The 24,279-nt window shown below is 34.4% G+C and overlaps 1 protein-coding gene across 1 annotated transcript; it reads left to right on the plus strand.

Moving 5' to 3' along the window:
* On the plus strand, nucleotides 1–23,816 carry LOC128998970 (protein tyrosine phosphatase domain-containing protein 1-like). The gene is made up of 12 exons (XM_054425327.1): nucleotides 1–69; nucleotides 283–482; nucleotides 1,542–1,622; nucleotides 3,379–3,494; nucleotides 5,605–5,727; nucleotides 6,523–6,670; nucleotides 9,142–9,253; nucleotides 9,989–10,166; nucleotides 11,176–11,249; nucleotides 12,585–12,863; nucleotides 13,539–13,686; nucleotides 23,698–23,816. The coding sequence occupies exons 1-12, from the start codon at nucleotides 1–3 to the stop codon at nucleotides 23,814–23,816; spliced, it is 1,647 nt and encodes a 548-aa protein (XP_054281302.1).
* Nucleotides 23,817–24,279: the final 463 nt, after the last annotated feature.

The raw sequence follows: 24,279 nt of genomic DNA on the forward strand, positions 1-24,279 counted from the left end.
ATGTGGCTGGAATGTTCAAACCCCCCTGTGGCTGGAATGTCCAGCTCTAGACCAGAGAAGGCTGGGAAGGTGATGTTGAGGCCAGAGGAAATCAAATAAAAGGGTGTCCTTCAGCTATTAGGACTTAATGAGATCCTAATTTTATGGAAATATTAGAGAGCTGCTACAAAAATCCACAAGGTTGAAGTAGCCAAGGGTAGCTATAGTCCCCATCATTAAAATGTGTGTGTTTGTTCTGTTAGATGATTTCTTCTATTCAAATAATTGTAATTTATTTTCCAGAGGGCAATGAGGGTCGAGGAAGAGGAGTGTGGAGAGGAGGATGTGGAGCCTCAGTACAACTTGTTATCAGACAACCTGCGTCGCAGAGCCCCTGCGGTGCTGCAGTGTTCTATGTTCTGCGGAGGGCGACGCTGCAAGTATGAGACTCCAGAGAACTGGGACTCATCTCACATGGCTATCAGGGGCATTTACTCACATTGGTAAACCTCACTGATTGGCCCTAAACATACGATGCACAGTATATAAAGAATTGGTAGCTCTATAAGACTGTTTGGGGGGAATGAGTTTTTATTGAACATGGACAAGATAAGTAAAAAAAGAGTAAATTTGTCATCAGATTATATAAATATTTTAAAATCGATCACTTTTTTAAATTATCAGTTAATTCCCGAGCAGACAGTCATTTTTTACTTTCTCCTCCCATAGATATTATAGTGTTATAGGACAGAATCTGGTATCTGACCCTGTCCTCTGGTGAGAAATTACCCAAAACCAGCCAAAGGCGGGAAATAACATTAGATAAACCACACCAAGAACTGTTCAGTCAAACAAGGAACAACAACAACAAACATGAAAACCCACCAATGACCTCTCAAATAACTACTCAATAACTTACCATCACCATCACCCAAGTGCCAAGGTCCAAAAATGAACTTACTAATAACAGACATACGTACTTTAAATTTTAAACAGTTTAAAATTACAAGTAATTAGCAGCTGTTATGAGCATAGATAACAAAATTTATAGCCTAACTGGCACCATTGGCTTCGTAAGCCAGGTTAACCCCCCTTCTCAGAAAAATCAGACTAATATTGTGCGTAAATAACTTATGTTAGACTTAAAAAATTACATGAAGCTTATAATATCTATAATTAATATTAACGATAGACCAGCAATATTGATTTAGAACCAAAATAATCACGAGTGTTTCATGAAACATTTGTAAGTCATATGGGCTTTAATTATTCAAAGCCGTAATTTAAAAGCCACTATCCACGATTGATCGTCATTCATTCAAGAGTCTGTTATGACAATCATCAGAATATATTGTTTAGATCGGAAAAGTATAATTTTCTTGCAACTTAATATCTCAGTTTCATATTGATAATATTATTTTTTTATTGATTATCTTAAGGTTACAAGATAACTGGTGTAATATTTAGAGTAAATACAGTATTGTTTTTTTAGTCATTGTGTGTGGTATAATCATTGTAAAATTTTTTTGAGAGATAAATTTGAATAATTATTTCGATGTTAGGATAACTGATGATATACTAGCCATGGCTCGACCTTGTACTGAAATCATCATGAAGAAGAATGTCATCAGACAATTTCAAAGGTTAGTTTGTCCCTTACAGTAAGTACTTCAATAGGGTCAAACTCGAGTAAACCAATATGTGTTAAATTTTAACGGGTAATAAAAAAAATGGTTTCATTTTATGATATAACTAGTCATTGCCCGTCGGCTTCAAACTACTCTTTCAGGAACAACAACGTAATGTGTTTTCCAAGTTACAGCCATTCTATCTCATTGCAGTAACAGTTATTAAGGATTAAATCCAAGCTTATATAGCTATATGTTACAAAGATAAATAAATAGAAACATTTGTTTTGACAGGAGCAACCATTTAAACATGGCATCTGCTCCAGCTGTCATCTCTTTTTTTTATCAAAATCTGTTGGGAGTCGGGTTAGTACTCATGCTTGATTTAATTTCACTCTGTATACATTTGTTTAACGGAAACTATCACTATTTTACTTTAGGTTGGCTAGTGGTAACATCAAGAACTAAAAAAGGTTATTATTGGAAATTGTTCAATGTTTTTATGAAGTTTACAGGTTTTATTCGGTATATCTGATGTACCCGTGCTTTGCAACAGGGAAAACAAAACAAAAATAATAGTGCTGCATTCTGTTGGTAAACCTTGTAACTTTTTAACGCTATTGAACATCATAGAACCCAACTTGTTGGTTTATTTGAATCAGCTGTCAGTAATATTCTTCGGTTCTTTTTAAATATTCTTTCAAAATCCCTGACAAGGGTACCTTTAAGATGGTCCCAGGGCTAAGCTCTGAACGTTATCACGAAATTTATGGTGTATAAACCTATTCCATGAAATTATACATGTATGTACCAAGTTTTGTGGCCATCGGTCCAGTGGTGTCTGAGTTTATCACTGCCAAATATAAATACAAACAAATATACAAACAAACATCCTCTTTTATATTAATAGATAATGTGCAACCCAAATCTTTTTATCTGAAAAGACAAATCTGATAATTGCACTCGGATGCTTTGTATTCGCCATACTCCAATTCTTTACAAACACATGTTTAAGATGAATTTATTCACGAATATGCTGTTGTTATAAATATGCAACAAAACGATAAATATCTACTTGCCGGGTTGTTGAAAAGTAAATCACATTTTTGTATAACATAAACGCACACTGTGCAGGGAATAAGAAACTGGACAGAGACAAACTGAAGGTAGAGAACAAGAAAACGTAACTAATGGGCTTACTATTAAACAAGATACAGTATATCCTTAAGGGAAAACAAAACCATTTAGTTTAAAATAACTCGTATACAGTACAAAAATATTACTTTTTAACCATGAGCCGTTATTACCAAGGAAAGATAAATTATTAACAAGTGATATTTTTTTTTGTTATTTAGAATACAAATTTATCTGAACATTTTGGTTATTTTTACTAACTTTTAGTTATTAAATTTCAATATTTAATATTCAATCCATACAAAGGTCTTCTACTTTTTTAACTGTATTAAATGTGTAAATTATGATTGATCACTAAGAAAGTACTCTGAGCCCATGTATAATTATTTGACATAATTATTTGTTGCTAACACTACAATATTTTTAATAATTTACTGGGAAATCCTAAACCATACACGAAATCCTAACCATGCACTTTCTAGGCAACTTGTGTTTCACATTCACATGAAAATGTAATAATTGTTAATCAACATAAATGGGAAATTTCAGCATTAAACTTATCATAACTTATAATAAAACTAGAGTAATTGTAAAATTAAATGAATATTGAAGAAACTGAAAATGCAGTATTGGCCAGTTTAGGAGTAAAGTCTCTGATAAATCTTCAAGAGCCAGGAGAGCATAAGAACTGTGGATGTCCACTTGAACCCAGCGGCTTTACCTACGAGCCCACAACCTTCATGGACTATGGCAGTAAGTTTGTTAACTATACTCATTACATCACTATCGAAGTCATTTTTATAATATCTTTTATTTGTTAGCCAGCCTGACCATGATCTTGAACCTAAACTCGATCCTAAAAAACACATTGTTAATGGGGATATGAAGGAAAAATAGACAGTAGTATCCGTCTATTACTTTTCCCCTTTTTGAAAAATTGCAAGATGTGAAAATAAATTTACTTTGGCATGCTTTATTGAAATAATTTAATGCAACATTGTCCTTTAAATTGTGTTTGAGGGATTGAAGCGGAAATTTTCCACTACAGTTAGTAAAAACAAGTTTTCACAACATTTCAGGATCTGCAATGGGGTAGCGGATTTCTATCCCCCTGGAATCTTACCCCCTGGGCAAAACTGACGTCACAAACCAGGGGGTAAAATTCCGGCCGCGAACTTTTGAGCTGCACAACATCTGTTTGATGGATTAAAGGGGGAGTTAAACGTATGTTTTTTTCAAGGTTGTGAATTTAATCAGAACACATCAGATTATAAAACCCTAGAGTGTACGGCCCGGATATTTACCCCCGGAAATTTAGCTCCTGGCTAGACATAGAAATAAGTGAGAATGATTAATTTTATTCTTTCAGTTTTAATTTAATACTATATACACATTTTATTATTAAGTAGCTTATCTTAATTTATTTTTAACCTTAACCAATCAATCAGGGTTTGAATTTTAATTTTAATATTCGAGTTTCGGGATTCGTTTTTGTGGCCAACTGTTGGTTAATATATGTATACAAATATTTGGGTTTCCTTGCAGTAGTCAACACAAAAATTGGTCGACTACTTTGTACCGGATGCCCACAACTACATTTTACAACAGGTATTTCGATTTCTTTTCTCCCTACAAACCCTCATGGTTTGTGCCTGATGAAACGAAAAGGCATATATTGTGTTATTGTAGGACTACAACAGAAACTAAATACATTTTTTCCACGGCGGTATAATAAATTGTTAAAGAAATGTTCACCCTATTATCATTTAAATTTGATAAGTTACTCAGTTTATTATACATAATTAGGTAATATTAATCAACAGTTGGCCCCAAACCCATATCCCGAATTTCAAAATTAAATAGCGAAACCTGTTTACTTAGTTAAGGGTACAAATAAATTAAGATAGACTACTTAATAATAAAATGTTTACTATTAAATTAAAACTGAAAGAAGAAACTTATCATTCTCAATAATTTCTATATTTGGCCAAGAGTAAAATTCAGGGGGTAAAAATCCGGTGGTAAAATTCTGGGGGTAAAAATCTGGACCGTACATCTACAGTTGTCTAAACGCTGGTTATATGGACAGGGGGTAAAATTCCGTTTTTTATTGCTAATCTAATTTATCACGCTCTGTTTGTTTTCATTAGACTTCCAAATACGCGGGTAAAATTAAGCCCGCGAACAAACTTTGGAGCGCTCAGGTTACTACGTCATAGTGACATTAGCTTTGCCCAGGGGGTAAAATTCCAGGGGATAAAATTCAGGCGACCCTCTGCAATCTGGTCCTGTCCTCAAAGTGAGGAAGAATCTAAAACATGACAAGTTTCTTACCAAAATCATGTAGACCTCCTCACACCTCACACCCTCACAGAACCTCACAGACCTCACAGAAAACTATAAAGTAGTCAGAAAAACATGCAAAAACAAAAACGATTATGATGGAAAATGTCAATGCAATAATCCCTCAAACACCATAAACCCGCCATCACAAAAAATGATTTTCAGGCACCTGTAATTACGATCGTACGCTGTGAGATATATCAGTCATTGAATGTGTCACAGAGTGTAGTTTGAATTAAATTGTTGAGGTCAGTACGTGGGAAGATTGACTGTAAGAAGTAGAGGGGAAAATACCACCCAGAATATATAGGGTCATATTAGGCATAAATATAACATTAATTTACCGATGTATTGTTCATATTCCTCTAAGAGTGGAAGTGGGCAAATGCCCCTCGATGGTTACTGGCCGAAGGTAACCCTGTTGAAGGAGAGGCTGAAAATTGTTACATTTAACATACATTGTAGATTATTCTTTATTATTGATCATTGTGTGACTAATATTCTAATATTGCTTGTCCAGTCTACTATTACAACTACTCGTGGGCTGACTATGGTGATGTCAAGGTTACATGGCTCTTGGATATGGTAAAGACTATGAACCACACCCTAACTGAGGGCAAGGTCGCCATCCATTGTCACGCAGGTTTGTGCTATACCAGTCACTAAATATTCTCAACCTGACCATTCTATCTGCAACTTTAAAAGATAATGTATTTTAAAAGGAAAATAGATTTATGTTTAGTTTCTGATATGATATATAAGGGTTGTCCGTTAATTAAGATCTCCGTTTAGCTCCTGTTGTTGCTCCCCATCGAGTTAGTTCAAACCTGAGACGTTGAATTCTTCACTTCATCCACTATTTTTATAGCCGCTTCTCACACACTGTGCAAAAATAGCTCTTGTCATAGTAGCCCAAAACTGTGTAGAGGAAAATGTATTCTCCCGCCGAATATGAATCGCGTTCCCTAATTAGATTTTCGAGGGAATAGGCTAAACCTCTATTAAAATCTGTTTACAGTTGACAGATGTGTATGCAGAAAATGTGCATATGTGGCTTAGGGAGTTTGCGAATGGCTATATACACCTTGAAAATATTCTCCACGTTCAAACACGTTTCTCCATTCTCATCTGTCATTATACAACAGACTTAAACAACAATTGACGCTTTAGGTCATATAGAAATCTAATCACTGAACATGATTCATACTTGGCGGGAACAGCGATTTTCCTTCACATCGCATTCTGGTATGATTATCCTAATCCTCCGATTACAATAGTAGGCCTATAGTGGATAAAGTAAACAACACAGCACCATCCCAGATTTGAACTAGCTTGCATATCGGGAAGTTGGTCGAGACCTTATTTTACGGATGGCCCACTTAAGTTGTAATTCAAATATAATTGTAATTCAATTTGACAATTAATACTTTTATTGCAGGGCTTGGTAGGACTGGAGTGCTGATTTCTTGTTATCTCGTCTACAGTATGAAGTTTCGTGCCAATGATGCAATTAAATTTGTTCGGTTAAAGAGGCCAAACTCCGTCCAGTCAAGAGGCCAGATATTTTGTGTTCAAGCATTTGAACGGTATTATAGGCATTTCAACGTAGTGTTTAGTAAAAAGTAAGCATGTTCATTTAATATTTATAGTTCCTGGGATAAGGTTTGGAAAAATCGTAAGAGAAATATTTTTCTCTACCAAAGTTTTAAGTATGACTTACTTTATTATTGGCTTTGAATGATATTAGGCATTTAGTTTCTTACGATTAGCAGATAGATTGCATTAATTAGAGGTTAACTGTAAGAAAGGACCGTGAAGTCCTAAGTTCGCCTCAATAAAGAAGGATTTTCATTTCATTTCATTTAATTAATTCTTCTTAGGATTTGCCAACTTTTTAAATGTTACTGTTGGGTTTTTGTAAAAAAAAATGTTGCTACCTACATTTACACAAAATACCCCCGGCGCAGCAAACCTGCCAACTAAGCAAATTTCCAAAAACTTTTTTGCCTGAATTGTTTTTCAATCAAATCTATTTAAATAACATTAGGTTTAACGAGTACCTAGGTTTGCTGCTACAATGAAACTAATAAAGTGTGTTTTAGCGAATTTCCCTATAGGGAAGTAGCTATTACCGTAGGTGGCACGGTAAGACCTAGACCCGGGACCGATATAGTTTTTCATTTTGATGTCCCCAGAGGCCAAAAACACCATTCGTTCAAATTTTTATATATATATATTACGTCCGTGAACGCGATAACTTGAGTAATTTTTGTCCGATTTTGATGAAATTTGGTTTAAAGGTGTAAAGCGGGATAAACTTGAATGGGTTCGCGAACCAGCATGATCGGACCATGGGAACGGGGCTTTACGGGGGGTTTTACGGGGTAAAAATTGGTTTTTCTCACTTTTGACCCTCAAAACACAAAATTTCCCGATTTCTCTTTAGACCTTTTTAAAGAGCTTAAAAAACAAATAATTTAGTATATAAAAGTATTTTTGTTCGATTATTAGTAACGGAGAAAATTAAAAAAATTGTAAATTTAAAATTCCCATGTTATTCTTATGGAGAATATTGTCAAATGTTGTAGTTTGCTTGTTTATGGATATATTTTGATCAAACTTGGCAAATTTATTTATTTTGTACTAAGCTATCAATATTTTACTCAAAAACACACTTTATTAGTTTCCTTGTAGCAGCAAACCTAGGTACTCGTTAAACCTAATGTTATTAAAATATATTTAACTGAAAATCAATTCAGACAAATGGAAATTCGCTTAGTCGGCAGGTTTGCTGCGGCGGGAGTATTTTATTAAAATATTAACAGCTTTTAGTATAAAATAAATAAATTTGCCAAGTTTGTTCAAAATATATCCACAAACAAACAAACTACCGGTACAACATTTTACTATATTCTCCGTAAGAATAACATGTGAATTTTAAATTAACAATTTTTTGAATTTTCTCCATTACCAATAACCGTCCGAAAACACTTTGATATACTAAATTTATTTGTTTTTAAGCTCTTTTAAAAGGTCTAGAAAGAAATTGGAAAATTTTGTATGTTGAGGGTCAAAAATGAGGAAACCCATTTTCGCCCCATAAAACTCCCCGTAAACCCCGTTCCCAAGGTCCAATCATGCTGGTTCGCGAACTCATTCAAGTTTATCCAGCCCTACACCTTCAAGCCAAATTTCATCCGGACAAAAATAACTCAAGTTTTTGGCCTCTGGGGACATCAGAATGAAAAAGTAAATCGGTCCTCCTGGGCCTAGGTCTTACCGTGCCACCTACGGTAATAGCTACTTCCCTATAGGGAAATTCGCTAAAACTTGACATAGATGTTCAGTTTCCAAATATCATCATGTTTGCAATGGCTAATGTTGTTTGCAAAACTCTAAAAATGTCCTGTGTATACTTACAAAATGTAGCACAGTATTTTTGTATAGTTTTTTTAAGATAAGCTGTTTTTTTATATAGCTGGCTCCTAATTTTACGGTAGAATTATGTTGGTTATTTATTGTTTTTAGTAGTGACTGTAAATACTTAGTTGTAGATCCTATACTATATTAATAAATTTACGGTACAGCTATACATTTTAGTGATTTCTAGTACTATCCACAAGCATATACCAGCTAGTATAGGCCTATAGCCTAATATACAACTACCATGCTTGTTTTTCCAAATACTATTAATTGTAGAACAGTATAAAACATAATAGACCTTATCAACAGTATTCTTAATAACTATGTGAGTAATATACATTAAAATACTAACAATCAACTAATCACATTATAATATACATGATAGAGCTTTGAAAAGATTGTAAATAGAAACTACCTACTATTTGGCCTATTTAAGTAAGGAAAACATTAAGAGTTTCTTATCGCATAATGTTGATATGAACTAACTTTTAAAATGTGTCGATGTTAAAAAATGTGTTAAACTCAAAATAAAAAAAACTACTTCCAATTAGTATTGTATTTATAAATCCCATGGCTATATACGTATTGACATTTATACATTATGTTGTTAATATTAATGTATTTACGATTGCAGATTACTTTTAAAGCAACCCAGAGTGCCAGAAATAACGCTTCCTACCTACATATTAACTCAAAAGATAATGTTACATGGGTATGAAGCAAGATGTATACAGCATATACCTAAGGTTAGTATAATTGTTTATGATGTATTGTGCAATTTTAATAAAGGCTTATGAACAGTATATTATTAAAACAGCTATTTTTAAAACAATATCTTTGTTTTTATCAAAAGAACCAAGTTTTTGAGGGATTAAATGAAGTAATTGCATTGACATGGTTTGCTAGTGCTAGTGCCTAATACCGGTTAGTTCTTTTAAGCAGTTGTAAAGTCAAGATTCATATTTTACTATCTTCTGTAATACCATGGGGATATGTAAAATGCCATTAAATAGTATATGAGAAAAACATCTGAAGCCACTATGGCATTGGAAATGTTAATGCATATTTTACTGTAAGCAACACTAATATAAATGTGCTTTATATAAAAAAAATCCTTTTAATCAATTTACCAAACCAAGCAAATCTCAGTAGATTTACTCACGTTTTCTTCTAAGCAAAAAGCAATACCTTAACTAGAAAACTTAGGAGGGGCTTTAGCAACCCCTGTGCATCAGAATCTGATGTTGGTTTCTGGCATCTCGGCAAGCAAATCTCAGTAGATTTACTCACATTTTCTTCTAAGCAAAAAGCAATACCTTAACTAGAAAACTTAGAAGAGGCTTTAGCAACCCCTGTTGATTTCTGGCATCTCGGTATGCAGTAAAATGTAGATAGTTATATATTAATAGATTGTTTGCAAGTACAAAATAAAATGATACTATTTGAATCAGTTAAAACTAATCAATGATGTGTGTTTCAAGATCATTTACGTGATATGCGAGAGGCTGCTGGAGCTATGTGACTGTGCTCCGGTAGCCACTATTCCTGATGATCATCACGCACCCACAACTTTGTATTTCTTCACCGCCAGGCAAAACCCTTCCCATTATCACTACATCAGTAGTTTGCTCAATCTACATCCAAACAATAGTGACGAGGGTTAGTAAATATATATTTTTTTCTTAGAATACTTTTAATTTTAGCAGTTCCAAATAAAATTCTTTATGATATCATCAAGAAACATTTTAGGTAAATCTAATACTCCCATATGACCTTGTGATGCTCAACCAATGGACACCCAACCAGAAAATCTTAACTTTCTCTAGACTCAACATCCTATCTTGAAGCTGTAGCTCGTTTTCTTAGAAGCAATTGTCTTCCTACTATCTTACGGTAGTGTGGTAGTGTGTCTACCTCGTGAGTGTGATAATAAGCATTGGAGTTTCCTCGTGAGTGTGATAATAAGCAGTGGCGGGGATAAGATATAGTGGCCTCCCCACTTTTAGAGGAATATATTGGTAAGTTAATGTGATTTTAGTCCCACGCCCTCAGGGTAGTCCCCTTCCCTTCTCAACGGTAAACTTTGGAATTCGTTAAAACAATAATAGAAAAATCTACAAACAATTATGGTTCAAATGCTAAATTAGTTATTGCACTAACCTCTAACATGGATAACTGTCTTATTCTTCACAGCGAGATGATTTCGTAGATGTTTTCTATTGTTAAATAGCCTAGTGAAAAAATGATTAAACTTCATTGTCACAATACTAAAATGCTTTTTAAAGAATTTAACTGTAAAGATGTTGCTAATGGTAGGCTGATATAAAACTAGTTTGGGAAACTTTACAGTATTACAATTTTACAAACTCTTTGGAGGGTTGGAAATCTTTTAATCGTAGAGTTTCAATACAAAATTTAATGTTATGGTCACTTAATTAAGTCTTAAGAGTTTTAGAGCATTATAAACTGAATGAATATCATTGGTAACTAGGGCTTCATGAATAATTATTCTTCTTCAGTCTTACATTTACCTACGATAGGTTGTTGCCTGGAAAACGTTTAAGATCCCAATCGTAACTTTTTAATGTTATGCTGAAGTACATGTTTACACATGATAAATTCAGGCGGGGAAAGTACGTTATTATAGCCTATATTATTTTAATTTCAGAGGCTGAAAGTGAAAATCAAAATGAAAAGGCTGAGAGTGATATAAACATTGACAATGAAATTGAGAATGAAGTGGTAAGCAACACACTTACATTGTTGGTAAACAATTAGTTTCAGTCCCAGGAGTATACTATTTTATGATGTTAACTTTTTAGCCATATTAAAGTGGAGTCCCCTTGTTGATTCCTCTAATGTTTAGCTTGACCTTACAAATGTAACACTGCACAATTTTGCCGTCTTTCTGAGTAAAAGAAATTTACCACACGGAAATAGCATAAGCCGTATTTCATATTTACAGTGTATACATTTTGATAAGTCATTCTAGAATTAATAAATGCATACAAAAAAATACGAGCAACCTCACTCGCATATTAACGTCACGCTTCACTCAGCACTAAACTCGCTAAGTTGCACTCCTGAATACTTAGACTATTGGGGAAACTAATGTTCTAACATGGAAACTAAAGAAATTCTAAATAAGAATGAAAAGATAACGTGGGAAGAAACGGCAGTAGTAGCAGTAAAGAATGTTGACTGCAATAAAACAATCTAAGATACAAATAACAAATCGTCTGCATTATACATCGATGGCTCATACTGACACTTATTTTAGGGTTGTAAAATATTTAATGATCAGACTAGTCTAAAACCAATAATTACAAAGATAAAATTATAGACCCTAAAAATCAGCAATCTTGATAATACGTTTTGTGTGTTTATAGTAAATGGTTTAGGCTTTGGATATTATTAAGAAAAAGAATAATTAAATTACCGATAGCCACGTTATGTTTGCTATTCCAATTGTGTTCTTTGCGTTTCGTTTCAAGTATAACTCAAAATAAGGAAAATGTATAGCACTTGATATAAATGTACTGAAATAAAATAAAATAATGTCTAAGAACAATATACATTCGCCTATTAAATGTTTTGGATTACCACTTACCATATTTTTTTGTATTTACCATCCTTTAAATAGATAGTACCTACAATTGTAGATTTATGTTTCAAGTGTTATTAGACGTATTTGTATTTCATTTCCATTAGTAAAACTCCTTAAATCAACAATAAATAGGGTTTTAATGCCGTTTAATCCTAGACGATAATCCAGATATCGAAAACCGACCGAGATCCCGGGATTGAGACCCCCTATAAAAAATACAAACATGAGTCTTTTACAATACTGCATGATATGTGTAGTACTCTTTATCATTGCAGATTAAGTTAAAATGTTGACTGAACTTCACAATCAATATCAATAAAAGTTGTTTATTATAATTTCAATTTATGTTGTGATTATGTCTTAAAATATTTGAGTAAAGTCAATCATTAAATGAAAGTATATTTGAAATAGCTAATATAAATTCAATTCAAAATTATACAATCTTACTGAGTGGAGTGAAATGTTTTCAGCATTTCTTCTCTCCCCAAGATGTTGTTGAAGCAATACTGGTCGATCAAGAAGACATGAGAGACAGTCAACGAAGAAATATCGCACAGTATGAGATGATTTTAAACTACAACGAGTCTTGCTGGCAAAAACTGCAGAACGAACGATCCTTAGTTGTTCTCACAGGATTACTAACAGACTGGCTGGAACAACTCAAAACTCCTATCATTGACTGTGAACTGCTTTGCCAGATCATCATACATGCTGAGACACCCTTAAAGTGTCTACAAAAGTTTGATTATGTGAGTCAGTGTCTTTGATTTGTATAATGATCACAGTTTTAACACTTACCAGTACTTTACTTATAAAGATTTACCAGGGTTTGGATAAATTTAGTTTATCAAAAGCTATAGTACAAACATTGTATATCTGTTTATGCAACATCATATTTCTGCAACAACAATGCATTACCAGTGGGGTAGTTATATTAACATATTTTTGGTGTCTTTTTTTCTTTCAATTTAGCTCTTTCTTAACTCTTTTTTAGCTTTCTTTTCAGCTGAAATCATATTTTAAATATAAATTTCATTGTTTCTTATACTTTTGATAGTTTGCTTTTATTTTGGCAATGCAACTCAAAACTACAGAAAATATTAAACCTGAGAACGAGCTTTGAGAATAACAGTTTCAGACAACTAAACAACAACAAAGTCAAGAAAATCAGTTAAACATCAACTGAACTCTTTTGATTCTGTAAAAGAAAACTCTGTGGGGAGATAATAACTTCCAGATAATTATTTTTCCCAGGGAACAATAATCTATCTCATTGGTAGGGATCTGAAGCTTCTTGTAAATCTTTGAAGGTAAAATATGAAATGGCAAGGAACTATAACAAGGTCACTCAATTTACCTGAATACAGAAACAAAACAAAGCGTTGGAGTTTCATATTTGATCTAAATAAAGTATTATTTTCTAGGTTTCTCAATTTACAATAGAATATCTGTTCAGGTTCACAGCACATTTAGAAGGTCTCAATGATGAAGAAGTAACTTGTTTAATTCAAAGACTAATAGTTGCTCTGACTCAACAAAGCGTTGTTATAAGAGATACTCTTACACCCAAAGGTAACAAATTTATCTATTATATTTCAGAAATATTATCTAATCTCATGATATTCATAATAAATAACAACTGATTTATACAGGGGTGGTGAAACCCGGGACAGCGTTATATATTTTAAACCATTACAGATGGAGCTATACAAGTTGGTACACTGTTACTGGGCATAAAACACTATTTTACCACAACTTCAAAGAGCCACTGCCACTTCAGGAGTCGGAAAAAAATCTTCAATAGAAGAATAGATCGATATGCACATCAAATTAAAAATATTAATTAGTAGAATACAATGCCAAAAATTTTAGCTCAATAGAACAACTGGGTAAAAAATGGCAGCCATTCAAAGATTCAAAAAGGCAGATTCAAGATATCTTTGAACGGCTGCCATTTTTGACTCGGTTGTTCGTTTGAGTTAAAATTTGCGGCATTGTATTCTACTAATAGTTTAGTTAGAACCATTTGATGTGCATATCAACCTATGCTTCTATTTAAGATTTTCTTCCGACTCCTTGTGGGCCGCCCCTGAAGTGGCAGTGGCTCTTTGAATTTGTAGTAAAATAGTGTTTTGTGCCCAGTATTAGTTTACCAACTTGTATATCTCCATCTGTAACGGTTAAAAAATATCAAGCCATCCCGGGACTTTTCACCACCACTGTATATGTTTTAACATTAATCCTCACTCTCAGTTATTAACTGTTGGTTATGAGGTAAAAAAAAAAACACTCAATAGGCCAAAAGGTTTAAAATCATGTATTAATACCTATTGATCCATTGTTACTTTATTGGGGGGGAGCGAGCTGGCGAAGTGGTTAGGCGTGGGACTTCAGTCCCTAAGGTCCTGGGTTCGATCCCCGCCAAGTCACCAATGGATTTTATCTAAGTGATAATGCCGCAACCCCTAGGTCTAGCCTGAAGTAATGTAAAAAACAATCACAGACTCGTGCCTAGCGTCCTATGAAAAAAAAATTGTCACTTTATTAACCTACAGATGTTAACCTATAAAAATTTGAGCACATCAGAGGTAACTGAAGCAGTAGCCCAGGCACTTTAGGTAAAAAAATAGAACAAATTAATAACTAGCTGATTTTTGGTGTGGTGTTAGTATGTTATTAGGTAAGTATTTTCTGAAAGTTCCCCTGACTTCCTCCGCTTGCTTCACCCGGTACAGGGCTAGAAAGGGTCTAAGTGACGTAAAAATACAAAAATCATTATTGAATGACACTTATGTCACCGATTTTAGTGGTTTTAGTCTTAAATCATTCAGAATGAAAGTAGCCATGCTAAATAATTGCTGCAACAATAATTCGTAGCAATTTAAGGTGTTTTATTTGATATATTTTAATTTTTTAAATTTTTTTATAATAAAATATTTAAAAAATAAATAAAACTCTTGCATCATTTGTAAGACATGTAATATTGGACTTTGTTAATCTAATTCTTTTTAATCTTATTTACAGCTAATACTCACATATTAACAAATTAAAAAATATATCTAAGATAAGTTAATAATCTTTCCTGCACATATCAGAAAAGTACGGATCAGTTTCTTGGGGCGAATTTCGACCAGTCCAAAATAAAGCATATTCTTTACCTACATACAACCATTCTTGCAACTACAATCCCACATCAACATCTTCATCATCCTGCAGAGATGTGGGAAGTCCATTGGCGCAGTCTCCAAAACAGCGGCTACACATGGCAGAACAAGGTAACCCTGCTCGGGCGCAGTCACAGTTTCTCTCACATTGGCCTTTACAATTACATGTAATTAAATGTAAAAGCTTGTCAGGTGCTGGGGGTATTGTGCTTGGTGTTGGAGTTAGTTGACCATCAGATAACCGCCATCCCCATTCAGTGGGTGTCAAGCTGTTTCCAAGCCAATGTTGCACCTGAAGATACACACGCTGAGAATGTAGAGATCCTGCGTCGGACGTTGGAGGAAGAACGGACAAGTCAAATTCAGCTGACACTTTCTGACGAGCGACGGTGTTGTGCAGCGCAATGTATCGTAACTCGTTTAGAGATGAGAACTTTCCTCCCCCGTACACAGCTAGTAAAAATTTTTCACCTGCAGAAATAATCTGCGATTTAGTGGCGGACGGATCGTTAAAAATTTTTACTTCACGGCGAAGCGCTGCTGAATCGTTCAACAATTTCCAAACCGTCTTCTTTCCTTTTCTATACAAAGACGAGGTCGTGTCGCATCCCGATGCTGCATGTAAAAAGAGCAAATTCTCTTTTATGTCACCAATTTTGCTTTGGACGTCTTGTATGTTAAAAACCTTTGTTTCTTTAGGAGATGGTTTCACGAAAAACATTTTTGATGAGCTTTCTACTCGGGCTATCATAAGCGCAAGTAAATCTGTATCCGTTCCAACCACAGCAACCTCTTGACCTAAAGTTGCGGCTTCAATTGCTGTTGTCACAATCAAGGTGTCGGCATCACTTACAGCTTGATTTACCTGCAGACCATTATCTCTCATTAATTGCATGAGTGATGCTATCAAACGTGTCTTGTTTCGACTATTAGCCAAAAATTGCTCCTGTTTGACGGTAGCTACCATATTCAGATCAAATACTGCATCAGCTGCAACACAGCGGGATCTTCTGCTTTGCTCACAGACTTTCGTGCTTGTTGATGAGTCATAACCATCAAAAACTACCTCTGTGGATTCTCCGTAATGTGTCATTACGTATTTGACATAGGAACGACAAATCTCCTGCTAAGTAGCTGGTCGTGGCCAAACTACTTTTCGGAGAAGATATCCTCCGTCGATGACATATTTTACTTGGTCTGTCGGAAGATTTTCAGTGCATTGGGCATTCTTCTCCATAGTTTCAGCTAACGCTGATTTTGTTGTTTTTCTCATGTAAGGCCCATCAAACAACGATGGTGGCTTTGGAGCGAGCTCATAAGAGAGATATTCCTTGAAGTCCTCTGGGCATTTCAAAATGCAAGTGATTCTCATAAATAGTTGATGAGGGTTTACTGGTATCTCTTCGCCTCTGATTTTGATTGTGCCATTTACGACGCTCAGTGGTTTAATTCGGTTTTTCCGTTTCATTGTAACGTCACAGAAATTACCACCGACGATTTCTTGCATGGCTATCAAACCATTGTGCTCGGCTTCATCACAATTCACTGTGTTGTCTGCTACAACTCCGAACGCAATGGAGATAAGTTGGCCCCTTCGATCAACAAAAGGCGGATGTTCCTCAAACCATTTCAATATTTTACCGAGATCTTTGTTATCTCTGCTAACTCGGGAGTCTCGTAGCTCTACGTGTTGCTCAGAGGTCCCTGGTGCAATGCCACACATGGTTTCATATGCAGTTATTACTTTCCAGCTGCTGGGATGGGCCAGCACAAATTTGGCTAAAGATGACTCTGTTATTCCTCTGCCCCGAGTGAGGCCTCCAGTTGCTTTCAACGTCCGCATCAAATCTTGTTCAATTATGAGATCTGTAGATATTCCACTCCAGAACTTTTCAGATCTACGTATTGTAAAATAACCATCCTTTGTAAATTTCAAAAACTCCTCTTCCGGCATGAGGGTGTGCAAGTTTCTCATTTGTTGTAGATAGAAATGTCCGTATTTTGCATAAGACAAGTGTCCGGCAGAGTGGAAGAAAGGTAACATATTTTGCACACACTCCAAATGCAGTGGCCAGTCTCCTGTTCTTTCGGCTCTTAAAAACAAACGTAGAAGACTTACTTGGTGATAGTATTGGAGCCAAAGTGCTGGCGTTCTTTGCAAACGTAAAGTATTCTGGACAGTCAAAAATATCTCCTCCAACTTCTTAAGGGAAGGAGATTCTATTATATCAAGGGGACTGACTTCACCAGATTGAAGATTATCTATCAAAGATATGAGCTCATTCTTAAAATGTTCCTCAAAATCAGGTGTATCAGCAAAAATTGCAATTCCTATAGCTGTTTGAGTAATGAAGTGTGCTTTGAGGGCGCGAGAAAAGGCGTGTCCGGTTAACATATGGGTGATGGAAGCTTTTGCATACAACTCTGACCAAACGTCTTCGAGGCCACTACCCTGCATAATATATCCAATTGACCCCATAAACGACATTAGCATATGAAAACCACCTAATCTAACAATGATTTTGGCACGATCACTTTCTGGTTCACATGCGGCCACTATTTCTACGGCTTTAGCATACAAAGGTTGGTCAAATGTTACAAAACATACGTTTTGGCCATTCTTTTTGCACTGATCTGCGGCAAATGTCAAGGCTGTGTTAATTGTACTTAGATTGCCAGGATCTAAGTTAATAAATGGTACAGGCTCAACACTTGACCTTTCCCTAGCTTCAAAATGTCCATACACCGTACGCATGAAACCGTTCCAGTGAGGACGAGGAATGGACGTCGGATCGCTAACAGAAACTAGCCACAACAGATCTAGTTTCTCGTGTGGGGTCATAGTAACCCTTTCGGGAGTTGGACGTGACAAATCTTCGATGATAATCTTCTTCAAACCTGGCTTCAGTGGTTTCTTGTACCATGAAATAGGGAAATGTCCTTTCGCAGCAATATCACCAGCTGATGCTACCTCCATTATTCTTGGGACATCACTATTAACACGAGAAACATGTGGAGTAGTACATTTAATACCACCCATTGCATGGAAGGTTCCATGTCCATCAATTGTTCGCACATTGAAATCTGCGTTGTCAAACACGTATTGAATGAATCCTTTCTCCTTACATTCCACAACACTTTGTTCCTCAATGAGAGAATACTCGTATCTCTGTACTTCTTTATAACTACAACAAAATGCTAAATTGTGCAGAGTTTCGATCAGCTGCCTGGATCCGTGCTGTCGATGTACATGCAAACCAAGTGCAGTCAAAATAGGGGACACAAAAGACCTTGGTCTACAAACGGAAATAATAGCATGAGCAAGAGAGGTTTTTTTTAGTTCAATAGTTTCTAAATTTTCAGCTTTGGATTGTAACACAACATCAAATAAATTGCGCAACGTTTCGGGGATGAGTCTAGATGCCTCTTCTCTTGATAAACAATCTGTCAATGGATAAACAGATGAGTCATATAATAATTTTCTAATGTCTTCCCTAATAATCTGGGCAGCCTCTTCAACTATTTTCTTGCGCTTCGTCTCCAAATCCGTCATTCTATCAGTGTTCCATGACCCCCTTAATAGTTTGTGAGAAGTATCACTCAACGTTACAACTGTTACATTTCCCCTTCCCACCGAAGTCGAAAATGTAATTTTCTCCCCAAAATGCTCTGACAGCTTCCTAATTAAGTATTTTGAGCTGTAAGTTTCCTTTTCCGGTAAAAATTCTTCCATTTTAGCGAATTTCCCTATAGGGAAGTAGCTATTACCGTAGGTCTCATGGTAAGTCTTAGGCCCGGGACCGATTTACTTTTTCATTTTAATGTCCCCAGAGGCCAAAAACACCATTCGTTCAAATTTTTATATATGTAGTCTTACCATATACAGGGTGTCACAAAAAAGTGTGATGGGCTATACAGGACCTAATTCTACATGCAAAAATAAGTCAAAAATGAAGAATAAATTTTTTTGGATTTCGGCTTAGTTTAGCCGTAATCCGCCATTTTGTTTTTTGGGGATAATATTTATTATTTCAAAATCCCTTTGAGATATTTTTACGAAACTTGGCAAAATTGTTTAGACTATAGTAAGTAACATTTATAAAAAAAATTATTATTTTAACTTTCCAAATTTCAAAATGGCGGCCGTTTGAATTTTTTAATGCCAAATTTCATGAAAACCGGTACCTAAATCAAAATTTTGTAAGACACAAAAGTTTTAGTATTTATTATGACAAATCCAACAAAACAAAAATGAATAAAATCGGTTCATAAATAAAAAACCTGTGTTTATTTTAGTAATTTAGACTGAAATTATTAATATTGAAATGTATTAAATGTAATGTAATAGTTTATGTAACGTATTAAGTAATTTCAGTGTAAATTACTAAAATAAACACAACTTCTTTATTTATGAACCGATTTTATTCATTTTTGTTTTGTTGGATTTGCCATAATAAATACTAAAACTTTTGTGTCTTACAAAATGTTGATTTAGGTACCGGTTTTCATTAAATTTGGCATTAAAAAGTTCAAACGGCCGCCATTTTGAAATTTGGAAAGTTAAAATAATAATTTTTTTTATAAATGTTACTTACTATAGTGTAAACAATTTTGCCAAGTTTCGTAAAAATATCTCAAAAGGATTTTGAAATAATAAATATTTTCCCCAAAAAACAAAATGGCGGATAACGGCTAAACTAAGCCGAAATCCAAAAAAATTTATTCTTCATTTTTGACTTATTTTTGCATGTAGAATTAGGTCCTGTATAGCCCATCACACTTTTTTGTGACACCCTGTATACTGTGCGCTCTTAATATATATGTGTCCATGAACACGATAACTTGAGTAATTTTTATCCGATTTTGATGAAATTTGGTTTGAAGGTGTAAGGCGGGATAAACTTGAATGAGTTCGCGATCCAGTATGATCGGACCATGGGAACAGGGTTTTATGGGGGGTTTTATGGGGTAAAAATTGGTTTTTCTCACTTCTTACCCTCAAAACACAAAATTTCCCAATTTTTCTCTAAACCTTCTTAAAGAGCTTAAAAAAACAAACAATTCAGTATATCAAAGTGTTTTTGTACGGTTATTGGTTACGGAGAAAACTAAAAAAATGGTAAATTTAAAATTCCCATGTTATTCTTATGGAGAATATTGTAAAATGTTGTAGTTTGCTTGTTTATGGATATATTTTGATCAAACTTGGCAAATTTATTTATTTTATAGTAAGCTATCAATATTCTACTAAAAACACACTACTTTATTAGTTTCCTTGTAGCAGCAAACCTAGGTACTCGTTAAACCTAATGTTATTTAAATAGATCAATTGAAAATCAATTCGGCCAAATGGAAATTCGCTTAGACGGCAGGTTTGCTGCGGCGGGGGTATTTTCTAATAGCTCAGTGACGCTAAACTGGGATTCGTCGTTATTTTCAATGTAACAACACAATTTAAAAAATGCATCTCTTGTTGCGACGTCTTCCGGTCTACCTACACCTTTTTCTGATGGGTTTCTAATGTTGAATAACAGTCACGGCAATACTTTGCTTGGGCGGCTACTAAGTCTCCAACACCGGCTATTCGGAATAAAATCAACTGACCCCATTCATCTTTACGTTCTATAGCACGTTTCTTGTTGGAGTTAAATATTGGTAGGGTACGCACTTGATGTACAACCTTCCTATATTTTTGTGGGAGTTTTGTACTGGCACGGTTCAAGGCATCTTTGCCACAAAACAAACAGTGAACTTTAATGTCAAACACTGAATCGATACTTGAACGAGAGAGACGACTGGGGCCCTCCTCTGTGTCCGAAAAGGATGAATCAGATGACTGACGCTGCGCTGCAATAGCTGCAGCAATGGATGATGGTCGTGTATACAATTTTCGACACTTTTCATGGACCTTTATGGATGTTTTACCTTTCAAAATATGTCGAACGTTGTCCCCACGCTCTTCACTCGCATGTAAAAGAGCAGGAATACCTCGGGTGACGACATTTGTCGGGTTCCCTGCTTCGAGAAGGCTCTGTCCACACAAGATGCAGCTTTCCATGACACCAAGTGAAATATGCGTAGCCTCAAAACGGTATTTTAATTCAAGTCCATTTATTATGAAGTTTGTATGAAACAATAAACTTAAGTGATGATCCACGCCATTTTCCACTTTTCAACAATCACAACACCTAATATATCAGGTAAAAAAAAAATGTTCTATTACTTATTCACATCACATAGGTATTGTAAATGAACAAAATTGTACCACGAGTCTTCTAAAACAACTTCAAACACAATTCTGTTTTGTTTACGTATAAAGCTGTTTACATACATAATAACAGGTGTGAAAGTATTGTTGGGCAGAAATTGTTATTCAGAGCTGCCAACCCAAAATAACCAAACTTTAATTTCTCTATAAAAACTTGTTTAAAAAAAAAAATGTAGCTTTTATGATTTATTTATTCGTATCCATGGATATGAGTTTTTTAAAATTGTTATTTACTAGCATTCTTTATGTGAGTTTATTTATTAATTGGACCATTTTAAGTAATAAATGAGAAACTAAATAGTCTAAAATGCGTGAAGGAGTCATACGCTTCGGTTCGGTGCTCTTAAATTACATCCATATTTTGGTCTAACTATGAACATCCAAAATCACATCAATGATTTTTATCAGTGTTTCCTTGATTTTAAAACTTTCTTGAATATATATAATTAGGACAAATAAAAGATAATAAGTAGGGGTTTTAGCTGTCAAAAACTGAAATTCTCAGCAAAAACGCTTAAAATAACCTAAAATTTACTATAAAAATTAAAATATATCAAATAAAACACCTTAAATTGCTACCAATTATTGTTGCAGCAATTATTTAGCATGGCTACTTTCATTCTGAATGATTTAAGACTAAAACCACTAAAATCGGTGACATAGGAGTCTTTCAATAATGATTTTTGTATTTTTACGTCACTTAGACCCTTTCTAGCCCTGTACCGGGTGAAGCAAGCGGAGGAAGTCAGGGGAACTTTCAGAAAATACTTACCTATTAACATACTAACACCACACCAAAAATCAGCTAGTTATTAATTTTTTCTATTTTAGGGCATTATTTTGTCTAAAATTCCTGGGCTACAGTGGCAGTCCCAGGATTTCATTTCAGAAGGGATGACCATTGGGGGGTATGGAATATCCCCCAGAAAAAGGGCCTTTATTTCCAGTTCAGAGGTAGGCCTACTGTAAATTCATTCTGAGTTTTTTACTAAATTTACCATAAAGGATTAATATTAATAGGCCAGTAAAAATAGGGGTTTGCCCGGAAATAATTCCTGGAAAGCTGGAAATCTTTTTAATCCTTTTGTTTTATATAGAAGTAAAAGGATTTGAAGTTTGTCCCATTTCACCAGGTGAGCTTCTGACTTGGGAGGGACCACAAAAACCTTGAAATTTAGGATTAGTTTTTTGGTTTTTGCTAAAACGTCAAAATAACCGTCCAGCCTACAGAAAAACACATTGTAAAGGAATTGACATTGTAGAGCATAAAATTCCGCATCCATTGAAAATCTAGTGATGAAAATGGAACCAATAATAATTGATTTATAGTAATATTTATAACTGCTGTAATATTTATTAATAATTATTTAACTGCTTGTTCTTTCGCCACTAGATTTAAAGAACATGTACCCAAAAAGAACTCAAAATCAGCATTTGCCAACCACATAATTAACGCAAACCAGAACTACACAGACATACATAGTAATTTAGAAATCATGCATTTGTGTAATATAGGCAGATACATGGACACAATAGAGGAATTCAAAAATTTACAAGGCATCTAAAGAACAGCCCGACCATATATAGAACGAACAAATTCATGATGCAAAATCTACGAGCGCCTGTCTCGTGTGTTCATCACTTGGCCGAGTTTGTAAATTTGTGTCATTTAAATGTAGTTTTTTGTGTATTTTGTGTCTGATAACACATATTTATCTCCACAAATTCATCTATAAATGAATGCGTTTTTTATCTAACGTTCTTCTGACAACCTAAAGATGTGCCCTAGGTGCATGAAACAGCTGTAGTTGTACTAACTACACACAGATCGTTTGACGCAAAAAGGTAACATAAACCATTTTTATATTGCAAGTTACGATTCGTAGGCTTACTCACCATGAAACTTTACTTTATTTTTGTGAAACTCAGTAAAAGAATATTTAACAAGTTCACAACAAAATTATCTGTCGACATGCAATTTTTTTTTATAAACAAATTCATAAAATCAATGCCTTTAACAGCAAAATAAACAGTAATGTATTGGTATTTTTATAAAACATCGGCCATTTTCTATTTCTGTGGATTTAACTGATCATTTGAGATTCTAAAAAGTGCAACAATGCTTGTATTTATTAAATGTTTTTATTTCAGAAAAAGAATTTAACAAACTTAGAAAAGGAACCTATAAAAAAGTTATGGAGTTTTCAATGAACCTACTAGCACAAGTCAAGAGGCACGTAGAATGGAGGAAACAAAATAAAAGAATTTAATGAAATTTTCATAAAACCCAGTATTTAAAATAAAAAATATCCAAAAAATCTTGATTTGTTGTAATTTTTCTAGACTTCCTACATGAGGTTTTTTTTTATCTATTACCAGTGCTCCCTATTAGTAGACTATCAATTCTGCCAATTAAAAGTAAGTAGTAAGATATCAAATATTCGTTATTCAAGAAAAAAAAAACTGTATAAGATTTAATTTAGGTTACTCTATATGAAAATTAAATTTCAATTAAATGAGGTAATCTGAATAAAAAGAACTATTAATGGGTAACTTTAACATTTATTCAGAAAGCAAGGTTCAGAATAAAAAAACCAATGGTTTACACATATTTGAAAAGCAAATTACATTTTATGCACACTCAACAATAGTTCTTACACTAAATAGTAGCTGAGTTATAAAATTAACCACATTTTTACTATACGGATTGATATGTCAGATAACCATGGCTTG

Source organism: Macrosteles quadrilineatus, unplaced genomic scaffold (genome assembly GCF_028750875.1).
Source record: "Macrosteles quadrilineatus isolate MER2022 unplaced genomic scaffold, UCM_ALF_1.0 Scaffold_7__1_contigs__length_78375512, whole genome shotgun sequence".
NCBI classification, from domain to species: Eukaryota; Metazoa; Arthropoda; class Insecta; order Hemiptera; family Cicadellidae; genus Macrosteles; species Macrosteles quadrilineatus.